Raw genomic sequence first — 26386 nt, forward strand, 5'->3', positions numbered from 1 at the left:
GGCAGCTAACCCCCTTCCTGCCCCTTTTGATCGAGAGAGAGATTCAGGGAGAGCCAGTGATGGGGCTGATAGGTGGGATGGGACTCCTGGCTCCCAGACCCCTCCCCTCCTGGAGCCAGGAAGAGAACCCAGGAATCCTGCCTCCCAGCACCCATGCTCTAACCACCAGACCCCACTCCCCTCCCAGAGCTGGGGAGAGAACCCAGGAGTCCTGGCTCCCAGCCACCCTCAGCTCTAATCCACTAGCCCCCACTCCCCCCACCATCCTGTTTTCTTTACACAAAACAATACTTTGCGGGGGAGGGAATTAAACATGCCATAAAATGGATCCATCCTGATACACACCCCTGCCGTCTCCCTCAGATTCCCACACCCCAACCCCCACATTCGCCTTCCTTGCATCCCCTCATCTCTGAGTTTTGGGGAGCAAAAGCAAGAGGACCCCCAATTTTTGCTCTTTACCGGGGGGGGTGAGCAACCTCCTAGATTCATCCTAAACCTTCCACAGAGAACCCCCCTGAAACTCCACAGAGCACCCCAAAAAGTGAGGACATCTCCAAACTGGAGCATGCACCTCAATAGCTGAACATTAATCCAGCCCCCCAAGCCATAGCCCCCTGCAGCCCCTCATGTACCCAGTACCTCATGGTACTCAAAACCAGCTGAGTTGGGGGTGCAGGTAGAACAAGCTGACACCCCCAAAATTGAACTATGCACCCCATCAGTTGAACAGCTAACCAGCTCCCCAGTCAGAGCCCCCCACCCATGCATGCTGCTCAAAAACAGTGGCATAGGTTTTGGGGTGTATCTAGACTAAGATGATCTCTCCAAACTGGAGCATGCACCCCAATAGTTAAACACCAATCCAGCCCCCTCCCAACCCACAGTCCCCCCCAGCCACATTGCTCAACCCAGCTGCACTAATTTGGGGCTGTTTCTGGAAGGACAACCCTGCACCCCCAAACTGAGCCCCCCACTTCACCCCAGAGGCATTGAAACACATGACACCCAAGTCATTACAAGAAATATAGAATATATTTTAAAATGTGGTTTCCATATAATATATTTTTAACCCACAATATATCAGGGTGCCAGAAGGGCGAGTAAAAATGGGGCATCCTATCACAGCCAGTGCTGGATCATGGGGGGGATGGGTTCATTCGGGGGACTCAAGGGTTGAGGGTGTGGGAGGAAGAATAGGGGGAAGCTCCCTGTGTCAGGATTTGGGGGGCTGAAGGGGAAACCCAGGCACAGAGGAGGGTAGAAATGAGGGGGGGGTCTTTCCTTTGAAAGCAGCCGGGTGGATGGAGGGAGGGACAGATGGACGGATGGGGGAGGCATGGACAGACGGGAGGGTATGGGGGGGAAAATGGATGGGGTGCTGCAGGGATGGACAGATGGTAGGGGGATGGACTCAGGGAGGCCTGTGTGGGGGTGGCCCCATTTCTAAGGAGAGCCCCCCAATCCTTGCAGTTGCTGAGGTGAGGAGAATCCCCCTGTACCCCAACACTCTGCCCCCTTCGGCCCATTCCCCAACTTCGTGGCTGGGGGGCGACCACCCCAAACAGCTGTACCCCAATGTCTCCCCGGCTTCCCCCTTGTTCCAGCTCTGCCTCCTTCTGCGAGGGGCCACCTATCACCCCAGCGAGGTGCCTGCCTCCGGGGAGGCGTGGGGGGGATGGTAGGTGGCTGGGGGAGGGCCAAGGAGGTGATGGGTGGAGTGGGAGTAGGGGAGCAGGTGGCTGGACAGGACCATGGGGCTCAAGGTGTAGAGGGAGCCGGGGTCCTCGCCCAGGGGGGAGAGCAGTTCGAGCGGGGCGGGGAGCCCAGCCCCCCCCTCGCCTGGACCCACCCCCCGGCGTTTCTTGCCCTTGCCGGACACTTTGCGGTTGCGGGTCTGGATGCCGTCTTTCCGCATCGTCAGGGGGCGATTGACCTGCAGGGGGGAAGGGGAGAGGGATGGCACCCAGGCATCCGGGGTCCCCCCAACCTCCACACTAACCAATAGACCTCCTCCCCTCCCAGAGCTGGGGAGAGAACCCAGGAGTCCTGGCTCCCAGCCCCCCCTGCTCTAACTACCAGACCCCACTCCTCTCCCAGACCTGGGAGACAACTCAGGCATCCTGGCTCCCCCCCCCCGCTCTAACCACTAGACCCCACTCCCCTCCCAGAGCTGGGCAGAGAACCCAGGAGTTCTGGATCCCCCCCCCGCTCTAACCACCAGACCCCACTCCCCTCCCAGAGCTGGGCAGAGAACCCAGGAGTTCTGGATCCCCCCCCGCTCTAACCACCAGACCCCACTCCCCTCCCAGAGCTGGGCAGAGAACCCAGGAGTCCTGGATTCCCCCGCTCTAACTACTAGACCCCACTCCTCTCCCAGAGCTGGGCAGAGAACCCCAGCGTCCGGCTCACGTTGTGCAGTTTGTAGTAGAGGCCGCAGGCGTTGCAGACGGGCTCCCCGCTGGCGTTGCGGCGCCATAGGGTGGTGGTGCTTGTCTGGCAGTTGCTGCACTGGGTGCCCGCTCGTTTGCTGACAATCTGGGGGAGAGACAGGGGAGCGGGGAGTGGGCAGGCGCAGGGGAGACGAGTCTGGCACCCACACCCAGGGCATGGGGGCAGGGCATGGAGGGGTGTCATGGGAGGGGAAGGGGGTGTTGGAGGAGGCTGGGTCGGAGGGGGGGTCTCATGGGAGGGGAAGGGGGTGTTGGGGCAGGCTGGTCCAGGGAGATCTCACGGGAGCGGAACATGTCAGGGGAGACTGGAGCGGGGGGGATGTCATGGGAGTGGCAGAGGGTCCAGGGGGACCCCAGGGAAATGGGGGGGCGAGTCCCCACTCACCAAGCGTTTCTTGGGCCGGATGAGGGGCCGGTTCTGCCCATTCATCTTGTGGTACAGCCCGCAGGCGTTACACAGGTAGTGCCCGGTGCCGTCCCGGCGCCACAGGGGTGTGGCCGTGGCTCCACAGTTCACACACTCCCGCGCCTCTGAGGGATGGGAGAGGGAAACTGAGTCAGTGATGGGGCCTCTCCCCGCAGAGGGTGCCGACCCCCGCACACCCGCCAGCCTGAAGGAAGCTCTCACCGCATGGGGACAGCTGCAGCGGCCCCCTGAGTTTGGGGGAGTACCCAGCCATCAGGGGGCTCCCGCTGGGCTGATAGAACCCGAGTTCTGGGGTCCCGGTGTAGGCGGGGTGGGGGGCCCCGGTGGGGGACCCCAACGTCAGCAGCTCGGCAGTGGGGGGGCTCATCGGCTCAGTCTTCAGCATCTCCAGAAACTTGGGGCTGCCCTTGTCCTCGGGAGGCTGCTCCTTGGGTGAGGGGGGGCTGTAGGAAGAGGAGGAGGGGGGAGCTGGATAGAGGGGGACCCCGGCCTGGGGCTTGCCATAGGAGACGGGGGTCCAGCCGGCCGTGGTGTAGGGGTGCCCATCCACCCACTGCAGCCCGTTGAGGAGAGGGTACACTGGGCGTGCTGCAGGGGGTGGAAAAGGAGAGGAGGAGGGTTAGTGGGGGGGGTGGTCAGGGGCACCTGAGGGGAACCCACAGCTGCCACAGGGACACAAAAACTGTCGCCAAGGCGTGGCAAGGGCCACGGCAGCCATGGGATGAAGCCACAGGGAACCATGGCAACCTTGGCAGGAGAAACCCTGACAATTGCAGTGAATCCAGGGGGTGAGGGCCATGGCAACGCAGGTGGGCACCATGGTGACCACAACAACCCCACACAATGGCATAGCAATGGCACTGTTGCCCTGGTAACCAGGCAGGCCCCCCCCATTGCAGGAGCCTTGGCAACACCACAGGCAGCCATGGCGGCAGTGTGAATCTGCTGCTGGAAACCACGGCAACCGTGGTCCTGTAGCAACCGCAGCCCATGGTAATGGTGCCAGGGACCCCATGGCAACAGTGTGACTATGGCATAGGGCCTTCTATGGGCAGCCCCAGGCGATGCCCCTCCAAGGAGCCCTGCAGTGGTGAAACGGCGGGGGGGTGTCCCCAGCTGGGTTTCGGGGCGGGGGGTCCCTGGCCACGTAGCTGGGCGTGCGGGCTCTGGCCACCCACCTGACGGATTGCGGTAGGACTCCGGTGTCCGGGAGAAGTAGGTAGCGAGCGCGCCGGGGTCCCCGCCCTCAGCTCCGTGGAAGAAGACGGCAGATTCATCGGCCGGTGGCAGGAGGGGGGGCTCCAGGAAATGGGGGGCCATCTCCTGCCCCCCCAGGGTGGCAAAATCCATCCCGGACACAAGAGCTCCTGACCTAGATGGGGAATTTACATGAGGGACAAGACACAGGGTGTCAGGACTCCTGGGTCCTCTCCCTGGCTCTGGGAGGGAAGTGGGGTGTACTGGTTAGAGCGAGGCGGCAGGGAGCCAGAACTCTGGGGTTCCATCCCTGTCTTGGGGAGGGGAGTGAGATCTAGTGGTTAGAGAAGCAGCCAAAAGCAAAGCAAAGTCAGGGCTGTTTAAGAGGAGGCAATGCCAGCCCATGCTCCCTCAGCCACAAGCCCCTGAAGGGCCAGACAACGCGAGGGGCCGGCTCCCCATCATCCGTCTGCCCCCCATGATGACACGTTCCCATGGAGCAGAATCCCATTCCTGAGAGAGGCCATGTGCAAAAACGGCTGCTCACTAGCGTGGAAACACAGCAATTCCACGTGCGAATTGGGCCGGACTGGGACAAGCCGGGAGGGATTTGCCCCCCAAGGCTGCTGGCTGGCCATGCTTTGCATGTCAAACAGTTCATAAAGGGTTAATGGTTGGCATCTCAAGGGTAGGGCCGTGCATGCACCAGCCAGGTCACCATTCTCACCACTACAGGGTCTGGTGAAGGAAACCCACCTGCTCAGTCCTCAGCTAGGGAAGGGCACTGAGAGATGCTGGGGGTGGGCGGGATGGGGGGGCCCCAGCGGGGAATGGGCAGACTGGAGAATGGGCCCGAGGACAAGGACTGGGGAGGGGGAGGGAAACAGGCCAGGGCGGAGCAAGAGGTCCTGGGGCCACAAGGGGAAACGTGGGGCTTATGGGTCTGTCCCTCTCCCCCGATGTCTGAATCCCCCCTTCCTCCATCCATCTCCCCTTCCTACATCCCCCCTCCACAGCCCTCCATCTCCCCCACCCCATCCATCCCCCCGTGCCCCTCCCTCCATTCATCCCCCCCTCCACATATCCCTCCTGACACACCCCTCCATCTCCCCCACCCCCATCCATCCCCCCACGCCCCCCCGTCCCTCCATCCCCCTTTCATCCCCCCCATGCCCACCCCTCAATCCAAGACCCCTCTGTCTACCAAGCCCCACCTTTCTGTCTCCAGCCAGCCAGGCAGGCCCCGGTGACCCCGCCCCTATATACCCCGTCCCTGGGCTCCCCTCTGGTCTAGGGGGGTTACCTCGGAAGGTGCTGCCCCTGCCGCCCGGCCAATCTCTGCATCTCTCTGCCTCTCTCTCTCCCCCCCATCAGGCACTCCAAGCCTCTCGTTCTCAGAACTGGTGCCTCCCGGCCCTATCTGCCCCCTGATCTCACATGCAGCCCCCACAATGTCCGCCAAAGACTTAAGCCAGGGCCTGCCCCCTCCCGGGCATGTTGGCTCCCACCCGGCCCCAGCACGGGGCCTGGCTGGCTCAGGGGGATGGGGCATGGTGCCTGTCCCCTCACACAGAACCCAGGACACCTGGTTCCCCTCCCCTGCTCTAACCACTAGCCCCCACTCCTCTCCCTGACTCAGGGATTGAACCCAGGAGTCCTGGCTGCCGGGTACGTGTATGAGGGGGGGAGGGTGGCACAGTGCAGACGAAGTTGGCACGGTCTCAAAGCTGATTTCAAAAGCTGCCCTTGCCTCATCCCTGCCAACGCAGCAGAGATGGGGCAGATAACACGGGGGGGAGGAAGGGGGAGAAGCGAACTAACCACCCACAACGAAGCGGGGGCTGGGAGCCAGGACACCTGGGTTCTCTCCCCAGCTCTGTGTACAGATTGGTCGGGGTGTATATAATCCCCACACCATTCTGTGCCCTGTTGTATCCTTCTCACGTTTTGAATTTTGTTGCTTTTTTAATCTTATGTCCATTGGTAAGTCACAATTCAACCCAGCCCTGCTCCCAACGCACGAACACGCACCCACCCGGGACACACACTCAGCACACCCACATCGCACAAATGCACACCCCTTGCCAATACTTAAACACCTCCATGGTGCCACCTCACCACAATCGAGACACACACACAAACCACTGCCCCGAAACAACACACAATCCCAGACCACAAGGACACACACACACACAGCAGGGCTCAGGACCTCCAGTAGGGGGCATCAGGGATGGATACACACACACCTGCACATTACAAAGACAGGCAAAGAAATCCAGCCCGAAGTGCAGAGAAATCACAACTCCCTCTGCAACACACAAGCCCCCCAACACACACACAAAAGCACTCTCCAAAATACCACACCTTGGAAAAACACACAAACACCCCAAAAAGCCAACACTCAGCATCCCCAGAACAAGACTCACACGTCCAACGCCACTCTCAGGGAAATACTTCCCCAAAAAGCCCCCAACACGCTGCTAACCCACGGATACAACAAACACAAGCCAACACAGACCTCTGCCACACACACAGATAAGAGATACACACCCACCAAACAAACACCTGCAGGAAAACACAGCAGCCCACACAGACATGCCAAATCAACACAAACAACACACCAAGTCACAGCCACCGAAACTATCGCCCGCCATATGAAACACACCGCACAGGCAGTCCCAAACAGCGCACACACACCCCACCACCACAGCCCAAACCACACAAAGACACGCAGTGTAAACAACACACACAAAAAGCTACAGTCCAAACACACAGACACACAACCTCAACACTACAAAAACACAGCCCAGACCCACACTAAGAGAAACAACCCAAAGAGAGAGACTCTCACCACCACCACCAAGACACACAACCCAAACACAGACACACTACCACAACCCAAAGACAGACAAAGACACAACCCAAATATACCCACCCACCACACTACAAAAAACAAAGCCCAGACCCACACAAAGAGACACAACCCAAAGAGAGATACCCCTCAACACCACCGCAAAGACATACTACCTAAATACACACACCACCACATCCCAGAGACAGACACACAAAGAGACACAACCCAAGGGGACACCCCCTCACCACCACCACAAACACCCAAACACCACCACAACCCAAAGACAAAGACACAACCCAAACACAAACACCCTGAACACTACAAAACACAACCCAGAGACACACACATAGATTCATAGATACTAAGGTCAGAAGGGACCATTCTGATCATCTAGTCCGACCTCCTGCACAGCACAGGCCACAGAATCTCACCCACCCACTCCTACACATACACCCCCCCCAAGGGGAGACACCCTCAACACCACCGCAAAGACAAACAACCCAAACACACACCTCCCAAAGACAGACACACAACCCAAGGAGACACACCCTCAGCACCAGCACAAAGCCAAACAAGCCAAACGCAGACGCACACCACCACAATCCAAACACCGCCCCACTCCAAACACCCCCCAGTGCCCTGTGCACCCCCCATCACCCCCACTTGCATCTCCTTGAACCATATTCACATTCAACTCCAGCATCGCAGGATCTGTGCATTGTGTGGGTGTGTACCAGGCTGGAGGGGGGGAGGAAATAGGACGTGTGTGGGCCCAACGATTGTACAGCTGTTATCGGGGTTAGGGCCTCAGATAAGGAATAGCTGGGAGATAATTTTTATCTCCCTTGCCTTGACGGGCGGATCACACAGCAGTGACAGATTTGCCCCTACACAGCTCAGTGGGTAGAACAAGGTGTATTGTAACCCCCGCACCCCCCCCCACAGCCAAGGGTGATGCCCCCACCCCCCCATTTACCTTGCAAAGGCTTCGAAAGAACCCAGGCGTCCAGGAGGCTGAGAGAAGAGAACAGAAGGTAAATTTCTGATCCCCTGGGATATCGAATTCTCCCTTTTATTGCACCCTCACTCAGTACTCAGAGGAGGGAGGGCTGGTGGGTTGGGGGAGGCTGGCAACCAGGACTCCTGGGTTCTCTCCCTGTCTCTGGGAGGGCCTGGTGGTTAGAGCAGAGGGGCTGGGAGCCCGGACTCCTGGGTTCTCTCCCCAGCTCTGGGAGGGGAGTGGGGTCTAGTGGTTGGGGGGTGGGTGCTGGGAGCCTAGACTCCTGGGTTCTCTCCCTGGTTCCAGGAGCGGAGTAGAATATTCATCACTGAACCAGGTTTTTAAACAGTTGGATGTGCGGTGGGGGGGGCTGGAAAAGTGTCTCTAGGTGGGGGAGGTCTCTCCCTCCCTGACCCGGACGCCCACACACGGGACTGGACATCTTGAGACAATTGACCATTCTGCCGGTCAATGGGAGATGGAAATTCCCGCCCCCCCCAGATCCCACATGACCAGCGGGAACTCAAATGGGGGGTGGAAATCATTCGGGGAAGGAAACCCAGACATTAACCTGGAAGGGACCTGCTGGGACCTGCCAGTCTTCTCACTTCTTTTTCTAGTGCAATCCATCCGTCCCCCTATCATCCATCCATCTGCCCCACGCCCCCACCCACCTCCGTCTGCCCCACACCCCTCCATCCCATTCACACCCCTCCCCCCAACCTCTCCATCCCCCCCACACCCCTCCATCCAACCCCCAAACCCCTCTATGCACCCATCCTGCCACTGCCCCCCACCCCTCCATCTCGCTCACACCCCTCCCCCAAACCCCTCCATCCCCCCCACACCCATCCACCCATCCCCCAAACCCCTCCATGCACCCACCCTGCCACTGCCCCCCACCCCTCCATCCCGCTCACACCCCTCCCCCAAACCCCTCCATCCCCCCAGACCCCTCCATCCATCCCCCAAACCCCTCCATGCACCCACCCTGCCACTGCCCCCCACCCCTCCATCCCGCTCACACCCCTCCCCCAAACCCCTCCATCCCCCCAGACCCCTCCATCCATCCCCCAAACCCCTCCATGCACCCATCCTGCCACTGCCCCCACCCCTCCATCCCACTCACACCCCATCTTTCCACCCCATCCTTCCCCCAAGCCCCTCCATCCCTTCCCCCCACCCCTCCATCCCACTCACACCCCTCTACCCATCCCCAAACCCCTCCATCCACCCATCCTGCCACTGTCCCCCACCCCTCCATCTATCCCATCCCCCCAAATCCCCCCTTCCACCCACCCCCATCCCTTCCCCCACCCCCTAATCTCCCCACTAAACCCCTCCATCCACCCATCCCTCCACAGCCTGCCCTTCATCCATCCCCCCAATACGCACCCCTCTCTCTCCCCCGGTCCATCCCAAAGCACACCCACTCCCTCTCCATCCCCATCCCCTCACCCTGCCCCTCGATCCCCAGCGCTCCATTGCTGGGCCACGAACAACTCAGCTGTGCGGACAGGACACCGGTCCCTCCACTCTGGCCCTTTACTCGGTTCCTTCTCTCCCCTTCCAGCCTTGCCCCTTTCCTGGTTTGGCTCTTGAGCGACCGACGACCTCCACGGCCCTCCGTTCCCATTGCCCCCTGGTACCCCTGTGCCAGCCCACCGTGCCCACTGCCCCCTGGTACCACCACGACAGCCCTCCGTTCCCAATGCCCCCTGGCACCCCCGTGCCAGCCCACTGTTTGCACTGCCTGCACACCACCCCGTCCGGTCCCGATTCGTTCTGTCCATCGGTCTCTCTTTACAACTGCTCAAACCTGGATGCCACCTGTCCCCCACTGGCCTCGGATTGACACTCACCTACAGCTGGGCAAAAAAAATTTGGGGGGGGGCCCCCATGCGGTGCCAGGTGGACCAGTGGTGAATTTGGAGGGGGGGGTTTGAAGAGCAGCGAGCTCCCCCAGATCTACCAGGCCGCGGGTCGGCCCCAACTTGCTGGTGGCGCCGAGAGACAGACGGAAAGAAGGGAGGGGGGGGGGACAGAGACGCTAAAAATGACACAGCAGTCCAGGCGGGTGAGATCCCGCCTTCTGAGACGGGACGGGCTCTTGTGGGGCACAGAGAGGGGAGGGGGAGAACAGCTGGGGGGCTCTTGCCCCCCACCCTGGAGAACTCAATTACCCCCCAATGTACAGCGGAGAGAGAAAACTAGCCCCCCAAACTCTCTCTGGTGTAGAAGGAGATGGGTCTAGTGGTTGGGAGGCAGGGGGCTGGGAGCCAGAACTCCTGGGTTCTCTGGGGGGAGACTAGGGTCTAGTGGAAGGATGGGGCTGGGAGGCAGGATGCCTGGGTTCTCTCCCTGGCTCAGTGGGAGGAGGCAGGTAAACACTGGATGGGGGGGCTGGGAGTTTTGGGGTCTTGGTGCGGTACCCCCACGCTCGTCCAGGGGAGGGGACGCAACGGTGGATACATGGGGAGGTGGCAACTGGTCTATCATCACACAGCATCCCTAGAGATTTCACACGCAGGGGTAGATCATAGCCGGCACCTCCTGGAGGGGACAGGCCATGGGCCCCGTTTCCCGTCCACCTCAGCCAGCCCCTGCTCCGGGACCGGATGGGAGCCAATGCCCCCTAGAGGGGACAGGCCCTGTGCCCCATTCCCCACCCCCCTGAGCCAGCCAGTCCCTGTCTTGGGGCTGGGTGGGAGCTGGCGCCCCCCAGAGGGGACAGGCCCCAGGCCCAATTCCCTGCCCCACTAACCGCCCAGCCAGTTTGGGGCCTGGGGAGGTTATGGCAGCAGGCCTGGAAGTCCCCGATAAGCCCTTATCTGATGCCAGGCTCAGGCACTGGCGGTTGGCGGATTCTCGGTGATGGGGCCTGGAACAACCCACGCCATGGGGCTGGGGCGGGCAGGGCAGGGGGGCAGCTTGGGAATAACAGATGTGGGTGGGGGAGATGCCCCCAGACTCTCTGCTGCATCTGGGGTGGGAGGGCCGCAGAGTCTTCCTGACCTCTGCTAGTGTCCCAGAGCAGTGGAGAGAACCCAGGAGTCCTGGCTCCCAGCCCCCATGCTCTTACCCACTAGACCCCACTCCTCTCCCAGAGCTGGGGAGAGAACCCAGGAGTCCTGGCTCCCAGCGCCCCCCCCCGCTCTAACCACTAGACCCCACTCCCCTTCCAGACTCAAGGAGAGAACCCAGGAGTCCTGCTCCTAGCCCCCTGAGCTCTAACCCACTAGACCCCCACTGCGGCTGTAGATGGGGGTGTCCCTGAGACACTGGCTGATAGAAACTGATGCAGATTCTCTGTCAGGACTGGCTCAGATGAAACCCTGGCCCTGCACACAGGCAGGCGGGGAGGGCGGGGGGTGAGTCTCACCCAGACTTCAGGGGAAGCCAGCGACCGATTCTCTGAAAAACACCCGCTTATCTCCCAGCGCCAGATAAAGGGGAAGGAGCTGAGCAAGAGAGAGAGAGAGAGAGAGAGAGAGAGATGAGTCCAAACCAGCTCCGTGGTGCCCCTCACTCCCGACCCACAGCCCTAGCCCTCCCCACCCTCCAACACAGCCCTGCCGGTGCCTCTCACTCCCGACCCACAGCCCCCGCTAGCCCAGCCCTGGGCTTCCCACAGCCCCGTCGGTGCCCCTCACTCCCAACCCGCAGCCCCTGCTAGCCCAGTCCTGGGACAGCTCCCTCAGCACTATCAAGCAGAGATCAGTGTCATTGGGCTAGTAAATACAGTAGGACCTACATTAAGCACAGCAGGATCATAACATAAGGCTTGTTGTAATAAGATTGTAATGGACAAGGCTGGTGGGGGGACCCTGATGCCCCCTGCTGGAGAGGAGAAGCCCTGCTGTGTGCATGCGCATCTGTCCCTGCTGCAGGGGACGGGCCCTGCTCTGTGCGTAAACAGCAGGGCCCTCTGTGAAAACTCAGCTGTGTGTCATGCTCCCTATACTGCTACCCAGTAGCGGAGAATCTCCATCCACTCACCCTCTTTCCCTGAGGCGGAGCTCAGCTGGCGGGTGAGTCTAATCTTGCCCCTGGCCGAGCTGGCAAAGGTCTCATGCTCACCATCCCGGTGTGTCTCCACCCATGCATCAGGCAACAACTGCCAGATGCCGCAGTCAGTCCTTTCCAAATTTCCTGAGGACATTCCGGGCACCGACGGGCAGGAGTCTGCGGATTTGGGGAGGGGGAGGAAATTAGAAAATGGGGGGGATACATGGGGAGCCCCCGCCCGGCATCTGGTTAGCACGGCCACTGTTTTAGCACCTTGGCCATTGAGTGGAGATCAAAGAGCCCACAGGTGGGGGATGAGAAACTGACACCTTCTCCAGGCCAGCTCCCTGAGGGAGCGTAACCGGGGGACCCCTTGAATAAATGACCCCTCAGAGAAGGGTGGTGAAAATGAGGGGCACAGAGAGTTCCTGGCATGGGGGGGCAGAATGGGGGACCCTGCTCTGGGGAGATTAGGGGGCACCCAGAGCCACTGGCATGGAGGAAATTAGGGGTCACAGAGGGAGTCTGTGAATAAGAGGGGTTGGGGCATGGGGGGGTCACGGAGCCCCTGGGGGTGCAATGAATTTGCCACAAACCATGGGGACCGGCTAGAAAAGCCCCTTAGACCACCAAGGCTGACCTCCCATATAGCCCAGGCTGGTGAATTTCACCGAGGGTCTCCCTGCGCTGAGCCCACTGACTTGGCTAAAGCCCCTTCCGTAAAGGGATCTGGCCCGGATCTGACCCCATGGGAGTAGGGGAATCCACCATGTCCCCAGGCGGTTTGTTCTGAGGGCTCATCACCCGCGCTGGGAAAAGTCAGGGCTGCATTTCCAGCTGGGCTGCGTCTGGCTTTAACCCCCAGCCGTGGGTTCTTATTCTGCCTTTTGCCGAGAGAGTAACGAGTTTGTTGGAGCCCAGGATTCTCTCCCTGGAAAGGTATTTTATACATGAGAACCAAGCCAGCCCTCGATTGGTCGGGGTATGGGCAGCGCCCGGGTGGCCCTGATTGTGGGTGGGGTCTGGGCAGCGCCTGGCATGACGAGACCCCGAGCTCAAAATCAAAGTTTACTGCAGGAACCTTAAACTATCTGGCATGTCCTCATTTCTTTTTTTTAAAACTTAACCAAATTTTTTGCCTGGTCTTTCCTAGGTTGTTTTATTTTCTTATTGATAGGGAAAAAATTCTGCAGCTTACCGAGCTCTGCAAGGGTCTAAGATAGGAACAATGAGAGAGAAAGAAAGAAAGATTCTGCAAAGGGTGCACTGAAGGACGACACAGAAAGAATCAATGACTGAAAGATCACATGAAAGGAGGAGTATCCACTCTCCACCTCACTCTTTTTCTGAGCATCTCAGCTTCCCTGACTCCATCTGTTCTTGGCTCTCCTCCCACCTCCCCGGGGCTCGGTCATTCTCTTCTTCATCTGCACCTTCTCCCTCCTGCAAACCCAGGTATAACTCCTGCCTCCACTCCCAGATCGACCTCACCAAGCAAAACTCCAGCCATCTCCTGGCTATCTAACCAGCTCCTAGCCCCAGCTTGCCTGTCACAGTCGACGTGGGCCTCCCTCTCACGTGCGGACTCCGTGGAAGTCTTGAAGATGCCACCCGACATCCTCAAGATCCAGCTTTTCCTCTCCATCCAGCCGGCTTACCGCTCTCCTCGCCCCACCGCATTGTCCATGCAATCTTGTCCGGTTTGTCCCCGCCCGGAAAGGGGGGGCCCCGAAACCCTCCTCCAAGCCCATTTTTCTGACCACATTGCCCCTAAGAAGAGAAGAACGGCCACGATGGGTCAGTCCAATCGCTGCCGACAGCGGCCAACGCCAGATGCTTCAGAGGGAATGAACCGAGATCCACCCGTCACCCAGTCCCAGTTACTGGCAGTCAGAGGTTTAGGGACACCCAGAGCATGGGGAGGCGGCCCTAGCCATCCTGGCTAATAGCCATTGATGGACCGATCTGCCATGAACTTATCTAATGCGTTTTCGAACGCTTGCAGCCCTCCACTGACACCCCCTTCTCTGGCACATCAGACATAAGCCATTTGGACAATGAGAAGGAGGGGTTTTTTTTTAACCACATGAGGTACAAAAAGGATCCTGAGAACGGTCCGTTCCTTGATGAAATGGTAAACTTATCAATACTAGCACAGAACAGGCAGACGCTGTCAATAAATATTTCTGTTCTGTGTAAAAAAACCCAGACATTGCAGGCTCATTGGACGACTGATGACAACATTGTTTCCATTCCACTAGTGTCTCTGGAGAATGCTACAAAGACACTACTAAAAATCAAACATTTTTAAATCATGAGGCCCGGAGAACTTCAATCCAAGAGTTTTAAAAGAGCTGGCCGAGGAGCTGGCTGTACTGTTGCTTTGCAGCACTGGGGTCCAGAAGACTATAATAAATCAACGTGCCAGTTTTTTAAAAGAGGGTGAATGGGATGATCTGGGTAATTATAGGCCTGTCAGCCTGACATCCATCCTGGGAAAGAGAACAGAGGGGCTGATACAGGACTTGATCAATGAAGAATTAAAAGAGAGTGATGTAATTAATGCCAATCAACAGGGGTTTACGGAAAATAGATCCGGTCAAACTAACTTGATATCTTTTTTTGACAAGATTACACGTTTGGTTGCTAAAGGTGACAGTGCTGATGTAACAAGCAGACTTCGCCGAGGCGTTTGACCTGGTCGCACATGATACGGATTAAAAATTCACACAATGTAACATTAACACAACCCACATTAAATGGCTTAAAAACCAGATAACTGATAGATCTCAGAATGTAGCTGTAAACGGGGAATGATCCTTGAGTGGGTCTGTTTCCAGTGGGGTCCCCCGGAATCAGTTCTCGGCCAGGCATGTTAATTAATGCCCTAGAAGAAAATATAAAATCATCCCTGATAAAGTTTGCAGATGGCTCAAAGATGGTGGGTAAATTCTGCAGGGGGGCAGGTCACAGCCACCGAGGCACCAGGAGTGCCTGGGAACCCGGGCATAAGCTAACAATGTGTGGTTTCGTATATGGCTAAATGTGAACGTGTCCATGTAGGAACAAGAACGCCGGCCGTGCGAAGGGTGGGGCCTCTGTCCTGAGAAGCAGTGACTCTTCGGAGCGAGGAATCTAGGACTGTATAAGGTCTCCGGCAGTCAATCTAGCACCGTCGCTACCCGGAGCTCCACTTCTGCCCCTGCCCTTGCCATGCCCCCGACCCCAGCCTCCGCCGCCCGTGTCACTCCCCAGCGAGCATCTTCGGGCTTGGGAGCACGGTCCCGCTGACATCCACCCAGTTCTTCGCCTCCTCTGCCATGACACCTCAGGGAAAACCTTGGCAAGGGGGAGGCTGCCGGGGCATGGAGCTGGCTGCAATAGGGACCTGTCGTTCCCTTGCAGTCCCCGGTTTGGAACCACCCTGGGTCCCTTGTCTCCGACGGGAAGCTCTGCGGGGGGCAGGGACTGTCTTTTAGTTGTGTGTTTGTACAGCGCCTGGCACAGTGGGGTCCTGGACTGTGGCTAGGGTGCCTAGGAGACACCTAATAGACACCTAATAGACACCGTACAGCGCCCGGCGCAATGGGCCATCACCCAGATGAACGATGGAGTGAAAGAGGCCAGGAGATCACGGAAAGCAGGACAGATGGGCAGGAGAAGGTGCTAATGAAAGAGGATGAGGGTGACAGGTGGAGAGCGAGACAGCGAAAGACAGGGCCTGACAGCGACCGAAGGAAGGGAGGCCGGAGGGAAAGAGTGTGAGACACGTGCGAGAGGAAGAAGTGAAAGAGACGTGAAGAACGAAAGCACGCGAGAGCAGGACAGGCCTAGAGAGTAGGAACGGAGGGAGACAAGGCCAGAGCAGGGGAGGAAAGTGAGGGCTCCATGGCCAACCAACCCTGTTCCCTCCACCCCCCAACCATGCTAGCACAGCCGAGAGGCAGGCGCATGGCGACAGAGATAATGCTATCTCCCGGCTCAGGCTGGGCTGCTGTCACCCGCCTGTCACTGCCAGGAGAATCGGGGAGCAAGGCAGAGCCGGAGACTGAACCCAGGAGTCCTGACCTTCAGCTCCCCCTGCTCTAACCACTAGCCCCACTCCCATCCCAGAGCTCAGGAGTGAACCCAGGAGTCCTGGCTCCCAGCCCCCCAGCTCTAACTACCAGACCCCACTCCCCTCCCAGAGCCAGAGAGAGAACCCAGGAGTCCTGGCTCCCAGCCCCCCTGCTTTAACTCACTAGCCCCCCTTCCCCTCCCAGAGCTGTGGAGAGAACCTAGGAGCCCTGGCTCCCACAAACAGAACCAGACCAGGGGGCGGGGCATTTCCAGGAAAGGGGCCAGGAGTCAGTCCACAGTAAACGAAAGCCATTTAATTACAAAACTCAGAGTCACCACAGAATCCAGAAAGCACCAGGAACCAGAGGGGGAGATGTTGGGGGGACAGACAGACTGGGGGTCCCTATTACAGGGACTATACAGGGATCTGGGGCCAATCTTCACCCTCCACAGGGCTGATTCAGAGCCATCCTGTTCCCCACTCCCTTGAGCCAGCCAGTCCCCGCCCTGGGGCCGGATGGGAGCTGGCACCGCCCAGAGGGGAGAGGCCTGTGCCCCATTCCCCACCCCCCAAGCCAGCCAGTCCCTGCCCTAGGGCCGGATGGGAGCCAGCGTCCCCTAGAGGGGACAGGCCCCATGTCCCATCTTCACCCTCGCATCACATAAGGGGCCACCCATTCGGGGTCCACCACAGACTCTTCCACGGGCCGCTCGACGTGGAAGTCGCGTTGGTGCTGGGGTCCCTGCCGGGCCTTTCTGCCCCCGCGCTGGGGAACGGGGAGCTCCGAGTGGTGGGCGGGCAGCGGGGGGGTGAAGAAATAGGGATGCAGCAATGCCTGGGGGGGGGAAGAAAGGGTTAACCTGGTAACACCCCTGCCCCAGTGGCACAGCTGACTAATGGCAGAGCCTGGGTCGCCCTCTGGTGGCAGCTTGAGGTATTGCACCCCCCAATTCTAGCAGAGCACCCCCTGCTGAGTCCCCTGCCCGGCTCTCACCCCTCGGCACCCCCTAGCACTCAGGGGAGATTGGGGATGGAGGGGAGTGGGGTGCAGTGGATTGGAGCAAGGGGTGGTAAGGGCTGGGAGCCAGGACTCCTGGGTTCTCTCCAGGCTCTGGGAGAGGAGGGGGCTCCCTTACCTGGGCTGCCCTCACGCGCTCCCGGGAAGGGTAGATCAGGAAGTGCTTGAGGAGCTGCAGGGCCTGTGGGGGGGCGTCGGGCAGCACCTCCTCCAGCGGGATGGGCGGGTTGTCTTTGAACGAGATCTTGTTGTAGTCAGGCAGCTCTGTGATCTCCTGCCATGGGAGACGTGTGGTTAGAAAACCCAGGAGTCCTGGAGTCCCAGCCCCGCCTGCTCTAACCACTAGCCCCCAGAGCTGGGGGGAGACCCCTCCGCCACTCACCGGCCAGACGCGCTGGCTGGGGGTGCCCAGCACCCGGAGCACACAGCAGAGCTGTTCGATGTCATTCTCCCCAGGGAAGAGGGGCGAATTGTTCAGCAGTTCAGCAAAAATGCAGCCCACAGCCCTGGAGCAGACACAGAAAAGGGGGAGCAGGCCAGGGGTTGGGGGGGTTATGGAACCCCAGGGTTGACTGAACCCTGTCCCCCAGTGTCCCTGGGGTCTGCAGGGCAACCCTCGCTGCCCCCAGTTACTGCTGTGCCGCAGAGGGGGTGGGGAAGATCATTTAGGGCTCAGACATGGCCCCCGCACCCCACATGAGACACTCTGGGCCTTCAGGATTAAAAAAACAACAGGAATTCCTGGGATTCCCGTCTGGGGAGAGAAGTGTCAAAACGCGACACCCGCCCGAAGAGCCGACTGCTCGCAGAAGTACAAACGGCCTGAGTGTAACGGATACGGGGGTGCTGCCTGAGTCTGCAGAGAGCCTGAGCCAGTTGCTTGCAGAAGTGCGAACCGCCCTGTCACGTCTCCGCTGCGGGGTGTGGGAAAGAGACCCCCCGCATACACAGAGGGCTGTGTGGGGGCTGAGACCCCCTCTAGTGCCCTGCTCTGTGGTCTGGCTCCCTGTAAAGAGGGTTGGGCGGTGTGATTATGTGGGGAGAGACTAGCTAGGGGACAGGGCGAACAAGGCACGGCTAAGGCTGGATTAAGGAGGGAGGGCCCCTTGGCCATGCCCCTTAATTAAGTATGCAATCGAATCCGACTCCAGGAGAGATCGCTGTGTTCCTGACCCCCACATCAGTGGGGGGTGGGGATTCACACTAAAGAGGCACAGACCAGCCATAGCAGGGCTCAAGCATGGAAGGGAGACTGGAGTAGGGGGCTTCTAATACATGAGGGGCCGGGGAGCTCACCACAAATCCACCCCTTCGTCATACTTCCGGGCACCATACAGAAGCTCCGGGGCGCGGTACCACCTAACGGGGAGTCAGAGAGACAGTTACATACCTCCATACCAGCCACTAGCCTCTCCCGCTCTAACCCACTAGACCCCGCTCCACTCCCAGAGCCAGGGAGAGAACCCAGGAGTCCTGGCTCCCAGCCCCCCTGCTCTAGCCACTAGACCCCACCTGCATCCCGGAGCCAGGGAGAGAACCCAGGAGTCCTGGCTCCCAGCCCCGAGCCCGGACACTCCCACTCACCTGGTGGCCACCTGGTGGCTGTAGAGCCGGCCTGCGTCACTGGAGAACACCCTGGCAAGGCCAAAATCTGCAATCTTCAGCTGCCCCGAAGAGCTGATGAGTAAATTGGCTGGTTTCAGATCCTGCTGGGGACAATGAGTGGCTTACAGCAGGAGGGATGGGAGTCAGGACTCCTGGGTTCTCTCCCCAGAGGGGCTGGGGGGTGAGGGGTTGGACTCACCCGGTGCATGATGTTATTGGCGTGGCAGAAGGCCACCCCCTGCAGCAGCATGAGCATGTAGCCTTTCACCTGGGCCTGCGTGAGGGGCTGCTGGGCGTTGCGGATCACCTCGGCCAAGTCCGACAGCATGTACTCGAACACAAGCACGAAGCCTGCGCCATGGGGGAACACGGCCTTCAGCTTCACCACCTGTGACGGGGAAGATGGGCAGAGCCGTGAGCCCAGCCAGCCTGGTGTCCCGGGCACGCCAGGTCTCAGCTACGAGCCCATAGACCCCAGTATCTTGCCTTTGGTCCGAGTCATGGGCCTACCCATCCCAGTGTCTGCTGCCCCTAACCAGTTCAGCGGTCCTGTGTTGCCGAATCTTCCAGATAGACAGGTGAACACCCACCCATACCTCACTTCTTCTGCTTTCTTGGCATCTTAAATTACCAACTATCTCTCAGCAACAAGAAAAAGAAAGAAAGAAAGAAAGAAAATGTAATATAGAAAAAAGAAAAACAGAAAAAAAATCCAGAGAAAAAAATGAACCAAGAGAAAAAAAAAAGAGGGATGAAAAACAAAGACCGAGACAGGGAATGTAATATAGAGAAAAGAGTGAAACAAGAAAAGAGAAATCAGAGTAGCAGCCGTGTTAGTCTGTATTCGCAAAAAAGAAAAGGAGGACTTGTGGACCTTAGAGACTAACAAATTTATTGAGCGTAAGCTTTCGTGAGCTACAGCTCATTCATATGAATGAATCAATGAGTGCGCTGTAGCTCACGAAAGCTTACGCTAACTAATTGTTAGTCTCTAAGGTGCCACAAGTCCTCCTTTTCTTTTTAAGAAAAGAGAGAAAAAAGAGATCCAGAGAAAGGAATGAAGGAAAAATAAACAGAGATGAAAAGAAAAAAAGGGAATATAATACAGAGGATAGATAGATAGATCGATGGATCGATTGGGGAAAAACTTGGTTAGTTTCTAACTGAATTTTTTCAGTTTTTTCTCGCCCAAACAAACATGACAAAATTCATTTGGGTCACAATAAAACCTTTGATGGTTCTCTCCCACCCCCCCCCCCCAGTGTTTTTTGTGGAGGTTGATGGAAACTTGAATTTTCAAACAGTTTTGGTGCCTCGAAAACTGCATTTTGGGGCAGTTTCACTCTTTGTTGATTTTGTTTTGCCCAGCTCTAGAAGCGAATGAACGAAAAGAGAGAAAGAGAAAAAAAGAAGCAGAGAAAATGAAAGAAAGAATACAGAGAAAGGAAAAAAGAAACAGGGGAACAAGAAAGAACGAACGAAGGCAGCATCCCAGAGACAGGAGGATAGGATAGCTGCAGGCCAGGTAGTGGAAGCGGAGAAACCATTCCCTGGGGTTTCTATTTCTTACCCCCAACACAATGGCTTTGCCATCACAGAACCCCAGTGCTGTAGGACTGAAAGGGACCCCAAGAGGTCACCTTGCCCAGACCCCACTAAACCCCAGTCCCCTCCCAGAGCCAAGGAGAGAACTCCAGGAGTCCTGGCTCCCTGCCCCCCACTCACATGCTGATTCTCCTCCATCTCCTGTAGCGCTTTGATCTCCCGCAGCGCCTGGTTCGGGATCCCATCCTCCAGTCTCCGCAGAGCAACCTTCTTCAGCGCCACAGTCTCCCCCGACTGTGGAGCAGGGATACAGTGAGAATAGAACCCAGGAGTCCTAGCTCCCCCCCCCCGCCCCAACCACTAGATCCCTCCCCCTCCCAGAGCCAGGGAGAGAACCAGGCATCCTCTCTGCTCCACCCCAGAGCCAGGGAGAGAACCTGGTGTGTTTGGCTCCTGCCCCCTGCCCCAATCACTAGACCCCCACTCCCCCTCGGAGCTGGGGAGAGAACCCTGGCGGCCTGGCCCCAGCCCAGCTGTGGGGATCAGATTGATGAGGGGGACATCACCTCTATGTTCTTGGCTTTGAAGACGATGCCGTGGGCCCCTTCCCCGATCCTGCCCAGGATGCTGTACTGATCCATGCTGGGCTGACTGGTTTGCACTGGGACCTGTGGGGGAGAGGAATTTACACCCTATTAGGAGCCCTCCACCCCCGAAAGGGGCACTTGGCATTGTGGCATACCAGGGGTATGTGTGGGATTTGCCCTGTCCCATAATGCCCTGCTCCTCACCCCATACACTGAGGGAACCCCAGGACTGGGCACCTGCAGTCCACTGTGCGTTATTGGGGGAGCCCCATCCCATAATGCATTGCTGCCTGTCCCAGGCCATACCCCCATTACTAAAGCACCCACAGTGCATTGTGGGATATCAGGGGGTGTCCTGTTTCAAAACCCACTGTTTCCTCACCCCATATCTGTGGGGGGGAACCTCCTTTAGCTTCCCACAATGCACTGCTCCAGGCAACCCCCTCCCCAATTTCTGGGGCATCCGCAGTGCATTGTGGGATACTGGGGGGTACCCTGTCCCATAATGCACTGCTTTCTTGCCCCATAGGACCGCCCCATCCCACAATGCACTGCTCCCTCCCTGGCTACCCCCAATTCTTGAGGCATCCCAGAAGAGGGGGGCGCCCCTTCCCACAATGCACCGCGCCGCGCTCTCCCCCCCCCACAGCCCCAGTACCTGGCGGGCGCCCTGGCAACCGGGGCCCAGTCACATGACAAGGGGCGGGGAGCCCGGACTCCGGGGTTCCCCCCCGGCGCTGGGATTCTCTGACCACCCCCCCGTCCATCTAGTGCCTGGCTCTGCCCCCAGAAGTCCCTAGCACGGGAGCTCCCCACCCCTTGGAGCCCCCATGCGCAGAAACCCAGGAGTCCTGGCTGCCAGCCCCACCCTGGCTTTAAAATGCCCAAATCCACCACCCCATTTGGTGCCCACTGGTGGGTTCCCTCCCCCAACCTCCCTGCCCCAAAGGGTCCCAGTCTCCTCCACTGCGCCCCATCCCCAGCCCTTTGCTGGCAAATTCCTTGCCATGCCCTGCTGCCAGGGGCTGTGTACCCTCCCTCCCCGTCACGTGTCTGTCTGGGAAATCAGCCCTTCACGTGGGGGGCCCATTCCCCACCTCAGGGGGCACAGGATGGGGGGGGCTCTTCTGCCACAAAGCATCCATGCCTGCCTTGACAGGAGCTAGTGGTTACGGCAGGTTCTCCTGGGCTCTCTTCTTGGCTCCGCTGGTTAGAGCAGGGGGGGCTGGGAGCCAGGACTCCTGGGTTCCCAGCCCATCTCTGAGAAGAGTAGGGACAGAGGTACTGAAACAGCAGTTGCTGGTGTTTAGGGTGTCTCTGACTGTGACCCTCCAGTGCCCCCCCCCAACTCATAGGCTGCTGCCCACAGCTGGTTAGGACCGCACAGGGGATTTTGAAATGGATCAGCCCTGGGGGTTCAGTAGAAAGCAGGAGATGCCCCAAGAAAGGCATCTCAAGCTCATTAAGCCCAGGCACGTGTGGAGATGAATTTGCGGGGGGACCGTGAGAGCGAAAGGGAGGGACTGTAGTTGGGGGCTGATGGTACAAGGGAGGAGCAGAGGTTAACCCCCGGGCTGGCAAGTCAGGCTGCTAGAATTCAACCCTTGGTTCTGTGCCAGACACACCTCTTTCCATGCCTCGGTTTCCCTCTCTCTGCAATGGGGCATTTTGTCCGATCAAGAGTGCAAACACTTAAAAGCAGAGACTGCCTGAATAGGTCCATGACAGCCAGGGGGAGGGTCTCTCGCTCTGGCGGTGCTGCCGTCTGCTGGACGAGCTGAGGTCCAATCTCATACTCTCCTCAGTGGAGGATGGAATGATCAGACAGCTGGTTCAGCTCCCCTCTACTGCTCCCCAAGAGGGGGATTCTCTCTTCATTTAACCAGAGAGAACTGAAGCTGATGGAAGACAAACAGGGTCCCCCACCTACAACCACTGGACCCCACTTCCCTCCCAGAAGTCCTGGCTCCCAGCCCCCACTGCTCCACCCACCAAACTCCACCCCCATCCCTGCATCACAGCACCCCCCCAGAAGGCAGATCATTAAACACTGACACACCAGCAAGTCACTTTCTCTATTTTGCACCTGGAAATAAAGAAAGCCGACACCTTTAAAAACATCTTTAAATACAAACACTCTAAAAGAGGTGAAATTGGGCTCAGAACCTTAATTGGGACAGGTTAGGGATACACACCAAGGTGGGGTTTCACAGCTGGATTGAGGGGACATCAGAATTCACTGGTTATGAAAATGGAGATCACACCCCTTTTGGGGGGGGTTCCACAGGGGGGCAAGACAGCCCATGGGTGTACTGTTTTATGTCATACTGATTTCAAGAGACCCACCTGCCTTCATTCCAAGAGATGCCTCTCCCCAGCCCCCCATCTCAGGAGCAAGGATGCTAGGAAACCTCTAACACTGAGGCACCGTGTCACTACAAGGTTCAGGGGGCTGCAGTAAGATGGGGTGCTCCCAGCCCTGCACTGGGGGGTGCCTATCTACAACCCTGCAGCCCCCCTATATTTCACCCCAGCTAAACAGGGTGATACAGCCACCTCTTGCCCTTTCAGGCATGTACTGAACTCTATTTTTAAGCTGGAAATAGGAGCACTTCCGCACGGGGGGGGTCTTAGCTCCAAGAAGGAGGCTCCCCACTGAGAGCAGATGCCAACCCCCCCAGTGTATACTGTAGTAGCAAGGAAATATAGAACAATCCCCTGCCCCATAGTCCCCAGCCCTCATGCCAAGCTCCCCCCAAAATACACAAATTTAGAAGGGCTCTCAACAAACCCCTCTCCCCTCCACAAGCCCATTCAGCATCGCCTCCTGGGGGAGAATCCAAGAACTGGAGAGACATGTGGCTGGAATCATATCCTGAGCACCGGCAAGGGGGAGGGGCGAATTAGCTATAGCTGCCACCCCCCCCAAAATAGAGGGGACCCCCAAGTACAAAGAGCTTCATTGATATTGTCCGTAGCCTGGGTATCCTGGAGGCGCTGGGCTGTCCTTCAGGGGCAGCTGACTGGGGTCTTCACCGAAAGGGTTAGCTAGTGGGGGGGGAGAACAAAACTATTAGTGAGAAGGCAGAGATGCAGCCACCTCTGGGTGGGGCAGCTTGGGAACAGCCCCACAATGCCACACAGGGACAGCCTGACCAGTGCTGAAATACAGCCACCTAGGCTGGGGCCCCTTCATTGTGATCCGCAGTCCCTGGTAGCCCAGCCCTCCCCCAGCACTCCCAACCAACCCACAGCCCCCTGCTAGCCCCGCCTTGCCCCCCCATAGTGCTCCTCACTCCCAACCCGCAGCCCCCTGCCAGCCCAGCCCTGGGCTCACCCCAGCTCTGCCAGTGCCCCTCACTCCCGACCCACAGCCCCTGCTAGCCCAGCCCCAGCCAATCCTTACAGTTCTGGAATTGCTGTGCTGTATATCTGGTGAGTAAGATCCCAACTCCTTCTATCAAGGCCAGTAAAATCCCTCCCATCATGGCTGAGCCGACCATGGCCAACGGGCCACCTGGGAAGAAGAGATGCATTAAAAAGAGATAGTGGCACCTGGCCAGGGGCCACTCTCCCCTGGCAGTCAGGACCAGGCAGCAGGTGGGGACCAGCATGGAGCACTGCACAGGACACTCACTGCGGGAGGCGAGCACGGCCCCTGTGAGGGCCCCACTGGTGATTGAGTTCCAGGGATCTTCCTTCCCCCTCATCTTCACCAGGCCGCAGTCGATGGTGGAGAAAAGGCCCCCCCAGACTGCAAAGCTACCTGGGGAAAGGAGGGAGTGGTGATTAGATACACCTCGGCCCCCTTCCCGGCTGCTGGGATCCCCCCGGCCCAGGCTCCCTACACCGCCCGCCTCACCCACCCCCCATGCAACATCCCCCCTCACCTCCAATCTGCGGCGCTCTGATGCGGATGGCACTGACGCTCCCTTTGAACCGGTGTCGGACGCCCTAGGAGGGAAAGCAGCAGAGGAAGAGTTGGGGTGAGATGCTGCATAGCCCCCCAATTCTCCCCTCCCCCCCATAGCGATCAAGGAGCTACCCCTCAGGCATGTGGCCCACCCCAGCCAGGAGGGCCCAGCGCCATGAGAAAGAAGGGAATCACATCAACAGGATCCAGAGCCTGGGTCCAGCTGGCGACGGAGGGTGTCGGGGGGCAGGGCGGGACTCACCACGGGGGCGTTCCGGAAGCCCTTGATGGCCTGGAAGACCCCTCCACCGATCATCCCCATGGTGAAGGCACCGCCACAGTCGTCCACGATGCGCCATGGGCTGCCGGAGGAGAAGGGAGGCGGTTAGCCAGGTTGGGAGACCTGACAGACAAACCTGGGAGAAACCCTACAACAAGCCGGCGGTGGAAACCCTACAGATCCCTGCCAACCCCACGAGAGTGACCCCAGGATAGCCCCCCTTCCCTCGGGACGGCCGACCCTACGGTAAATAATTCCTCCACCCACAGACCAGCAGCGAGCTGGAGAAAAGAGACCCTACAATAACAATCCCCTCCCGCGGCCAACCCTACAACCCCCCCCCCCCCAGCGCCAACCTCGCCTCACGCACCCCATCCCCTCCCCCGCCACGCCACCAGCGAGAAGAGACCCAACAACAACAATTCCTCCTGCACAGCAATGGACCCTACAATAATAAACCCCCCTGCCTTGCCAGGGCAATACCACGTGGTACAGACACCCCTTCTATTCTTGTGCTTTTGGTATTTCCCAACCCGCTCTGCCACGGTGACTTAGTATCTCCCAGCCCATGGAGCCTATGAGAGAGCGGGGGCAGGCCCTTTTCTTCCACCCCCCCATTTCTCCCCCAATGAACTCGCCCGGCCATAGACACCAAAGGGCAGGGACATACCAAGTGACCACGAATAGGGGTATCAATGGGGTGATAGGCAAGTCCATTGCGGAGAGGGGTCCCCCGCTCCCCCAATAGACTCGCTCACCCTGAGACACCCAATAGGCTGGGAGCTACCAAGGGACCAAACACGTGGGGGGAGGCTCCGCTCTGGACCCGCCGGTCACCCCGCCCCCAAGGTAGCGGCCCTCAGGCCCCTCCCACTGGACTCGCCCGCGGGGTGGTACCAAGTGCCCCGCGCGGGGGGAGGCTGACCCCGGTCCCGGTCGCTCACCAGGGCTCCCGGGCATATTCCTCCATGGCTCCAAGCCGCGACCGCGCGGTCACATGGGTGCACCGCTCCACCCCCTTGTTCCACCCTTAACGTAACGGGTGAGAGTCCCCCGCGGCCTCTTATTGGACAGCTGGGATCACGTGTGTTTGCCCCCCGTACGTCACATAAAGGCGCCGGGAGCTCTTTTAGCTCTGATTGGTCAGTTGAGTCACGTGGCGGAGGAGAACCCGCTTTTCCGGCCCTGTGAGCACGTGACGAGGAGATTCCGCCTCCCTATTGGCTCTTCTGCGATCACGTGACGTGCAATGTTCCTTCTCATCGGCCCCCGGATATCACGTGATAATAACATCTTCACTCTGATTGGTTATCTTCGGAGGCGGGACCCTCCGCTCTATCCCTCCGATTGGCCAGTCGGAAAAGGAGAAGCGTGACGACACCGCCGCTCTCCCTCCCATTGGTCGGAGCCTGTCACATGGGCAGCGGGGGCGGGAGCAA

General features: G+C 58.6%; 3 protein-coding genes and 1 long non-coding RNA gene across 14 annotated transcripts; 1 reads left to right on the forward strand and 3 right to left on the reverse strand.

Moving 5' to 3' along the window:
* Positions 1 to 1016: 1016 nt before the first annotated feature.
* Positions 1017 to 11954, reverse strand: GATA1 (GATA binding protein 1). 4 transcript variants are annotated; one of them, XM_038382366.2, is made up of 7 exons: positions 9794 to 10129; positions 7908 to 7945; positions 4059 to 4252; positions 3082 to 3468; positions 2839 to 2984; positions 2413 to 2538; positions 1017 to 1936 (listed from the first exon to the last, which is right to left on the reverse strand). In XM_038382366.2, exons 3-7 carry the CDS (start codon positions 4228 to 4230, stop codon positions 1637 to 1639), a joined length of 1131 nt encoding a protein of 376 aa, XP_038238294.1. In that variant the 5' UTR covers positions 4231 to 4252; positions 7908 to 7945; positions 9794 to 10129; the 3' UTR covers positions 1017 to 1636. The 4 variants fall into 4 exon arrangements, with proteins under 4 accessions (XP_038238294.1, XP_043357519.1, XP_038238295.1 ...); XM_043501584.1 differs by lacking the exons at positions 7908 to 7945; positions 9794 to 10129 and adding an exon at positions 11931 to 11954; XM_038382367.2 differs by lacking the exon at positions 7908 to 7945 and having other exon boundaries at positions 9794 to 10131.
* LOC119847511 lies at positions 7826 to 14715 on the forward strand. Its single transcript, XR_006276788.1, has 2 exons — positions 7826 to 7965; positions 13117 to 14715. It is a non-coding gene; the product is annotated as an uncharacterized LOC119847511 (long non-coding RNA).
* CDK20 (cyclin dependent kinase 20) lies at positions 13472 to 22914 on the reverse strand. 8 transcript variants are annotated; one of them, XM_043501582.1, is made up of 10 exons: positions 20959 to 21404; positions 20734 to 20835; positions 20348 to 20461; positions 18822 to 19010; positions 18602 to 18723; positions 18314 to 18376; positions 17400 to 17523; positions 17136 to 17291; positions 14085 to 14130; positions 13618 to 13709 (listed from the first exon to the last, which is right to left on the reverse strand). In XM_043501582.1, exons 1-9 carry the CDS (start codon positions 21064 to 21066, stop codon positions 14113 to 14115), a joined length of 996 nt encoding a protein of 331 aa, XP_043357517.1. In that variant the 5' UTR covers positions 21067 to 21404; the 3' UTR covers positions 13618 to 13709; positions 14085 to 14112. The 8 variants fall into 8 exon arrangements, with proteins under 8 accessions (XP_038238290.1, XP_043357517.1, XP_043357514.1 ...); XM_043501579.1 differs by lacking the exons at positions 13618 to 13709; positions 14085 to 14130; positions 20959 to 21404 and adding exons at positions 16293 to 16469; positions 16612 to 16834; positions 22814 to 22914; XM_043501578.1 differs by lacking the exons at positions 13618 to 13709; positions 14085 to 14130; positions 20959 to 21404 and adding exons at positions 16293 to 16469; positions 16612 to 16834; positions 21852 to 22717.
* TIMM17B (translocase of inner mitochondrial membrane 17B) lies at positions 22816 to 26049 on the reverse strand. The gene is made up of 6 exons (XM_038382368.2): positions 25892 to 26049; positions 24930 to 25029; positions 24645 to 24708; positions 24392 to 24520; positions 24161 to 24271; positions 22816 to 23802 (listed from the first exon to the last, which is right to left on the reverse strand). Exons 1-6 carry the CDS (start codon positions 25915 to 25917, stop codon positions 23714 to 23716), a joined length of 519 nt encoding a protein of 172 aa, XP_038238296.1. The 5' UTR covers positions 25918 to 26049; the 3' UTR covers positions 22816 to 23713.
* Positions 26050 to 26386: the final 337 nt, after the last annotated feature.

This window comes from Dermochelys coriacea, chromosome 23, assembly GCF_009764565.3.
Source record: "Dermochelys coriacea isolate rDerCor1 chromosome 23, rDerCor1.pri.v4, whole genome shotgun sequence".
In the NCBI taxonomy this organism is placed as follows: Eukaryota; Metazoa; Chordata; order Testudines; family Dermochelyidae; genus Dermochelys; species Dermochelys coriacea.

Coding starts and splice junctions, on each gene's coding strand:
- TIMM17B (XM_038382368.2), bottom strand. CDS start 25,917: ATGGAGGAATATGCCCGGGAGCCCTG. Junction 24,521..24,644: donor CAGAGCGCCGCAGATTGGAG/GTGAGGGGGGAT, acceptor TCCTTTCCCCAG/GTAGCTTTGCAGTCTGGGGG. Junction 24,272..24,391: donor GGCCGTGCTCGCCTCCCGCA/GTGAGTGTCCTG, acceptor TCTTCTTCCCAG/GTGGCCCGTTGGCCATGGTC.
- GATA1 (XM_043501583.1), bottom strand. Junction 2,539..2,838: donor TCCGGCCCAAGAAACGCTTG/GTGAGTGGGGAC, acceptor TCTCTCCCCCAG/ATTGTCAGCAAACGAGCGGG. Junction 1,937..2,412: donor TCTACTACAAACTGCACAAC/GTGAGCCGGACG, acceptor TCCCCCCTGCAG/GTCAATCGCCCCCTGACGAT.
- CDK20 (XM_043501576.1), bottom strand. CDS start 21,066: ATGGGGGTATGGCCTGGGACAGGCAGCAATGCATTATGGGATGGGGCT. Junction 20,462..20,733: donor TCAAAGCCAAGAACATAGAG/GTGATGTCCCCC, acceptor CCTGCTCCACAG/TCGGGGGAGACTGTGGCGCT. Junction 18,377..18,601: donor AGCCACCAGGTGGCCACCAG/GTGAGTGGGAGT, acceptor ACTCCCCGTTAG/GTGGTACCGCGCCCCGGAGC.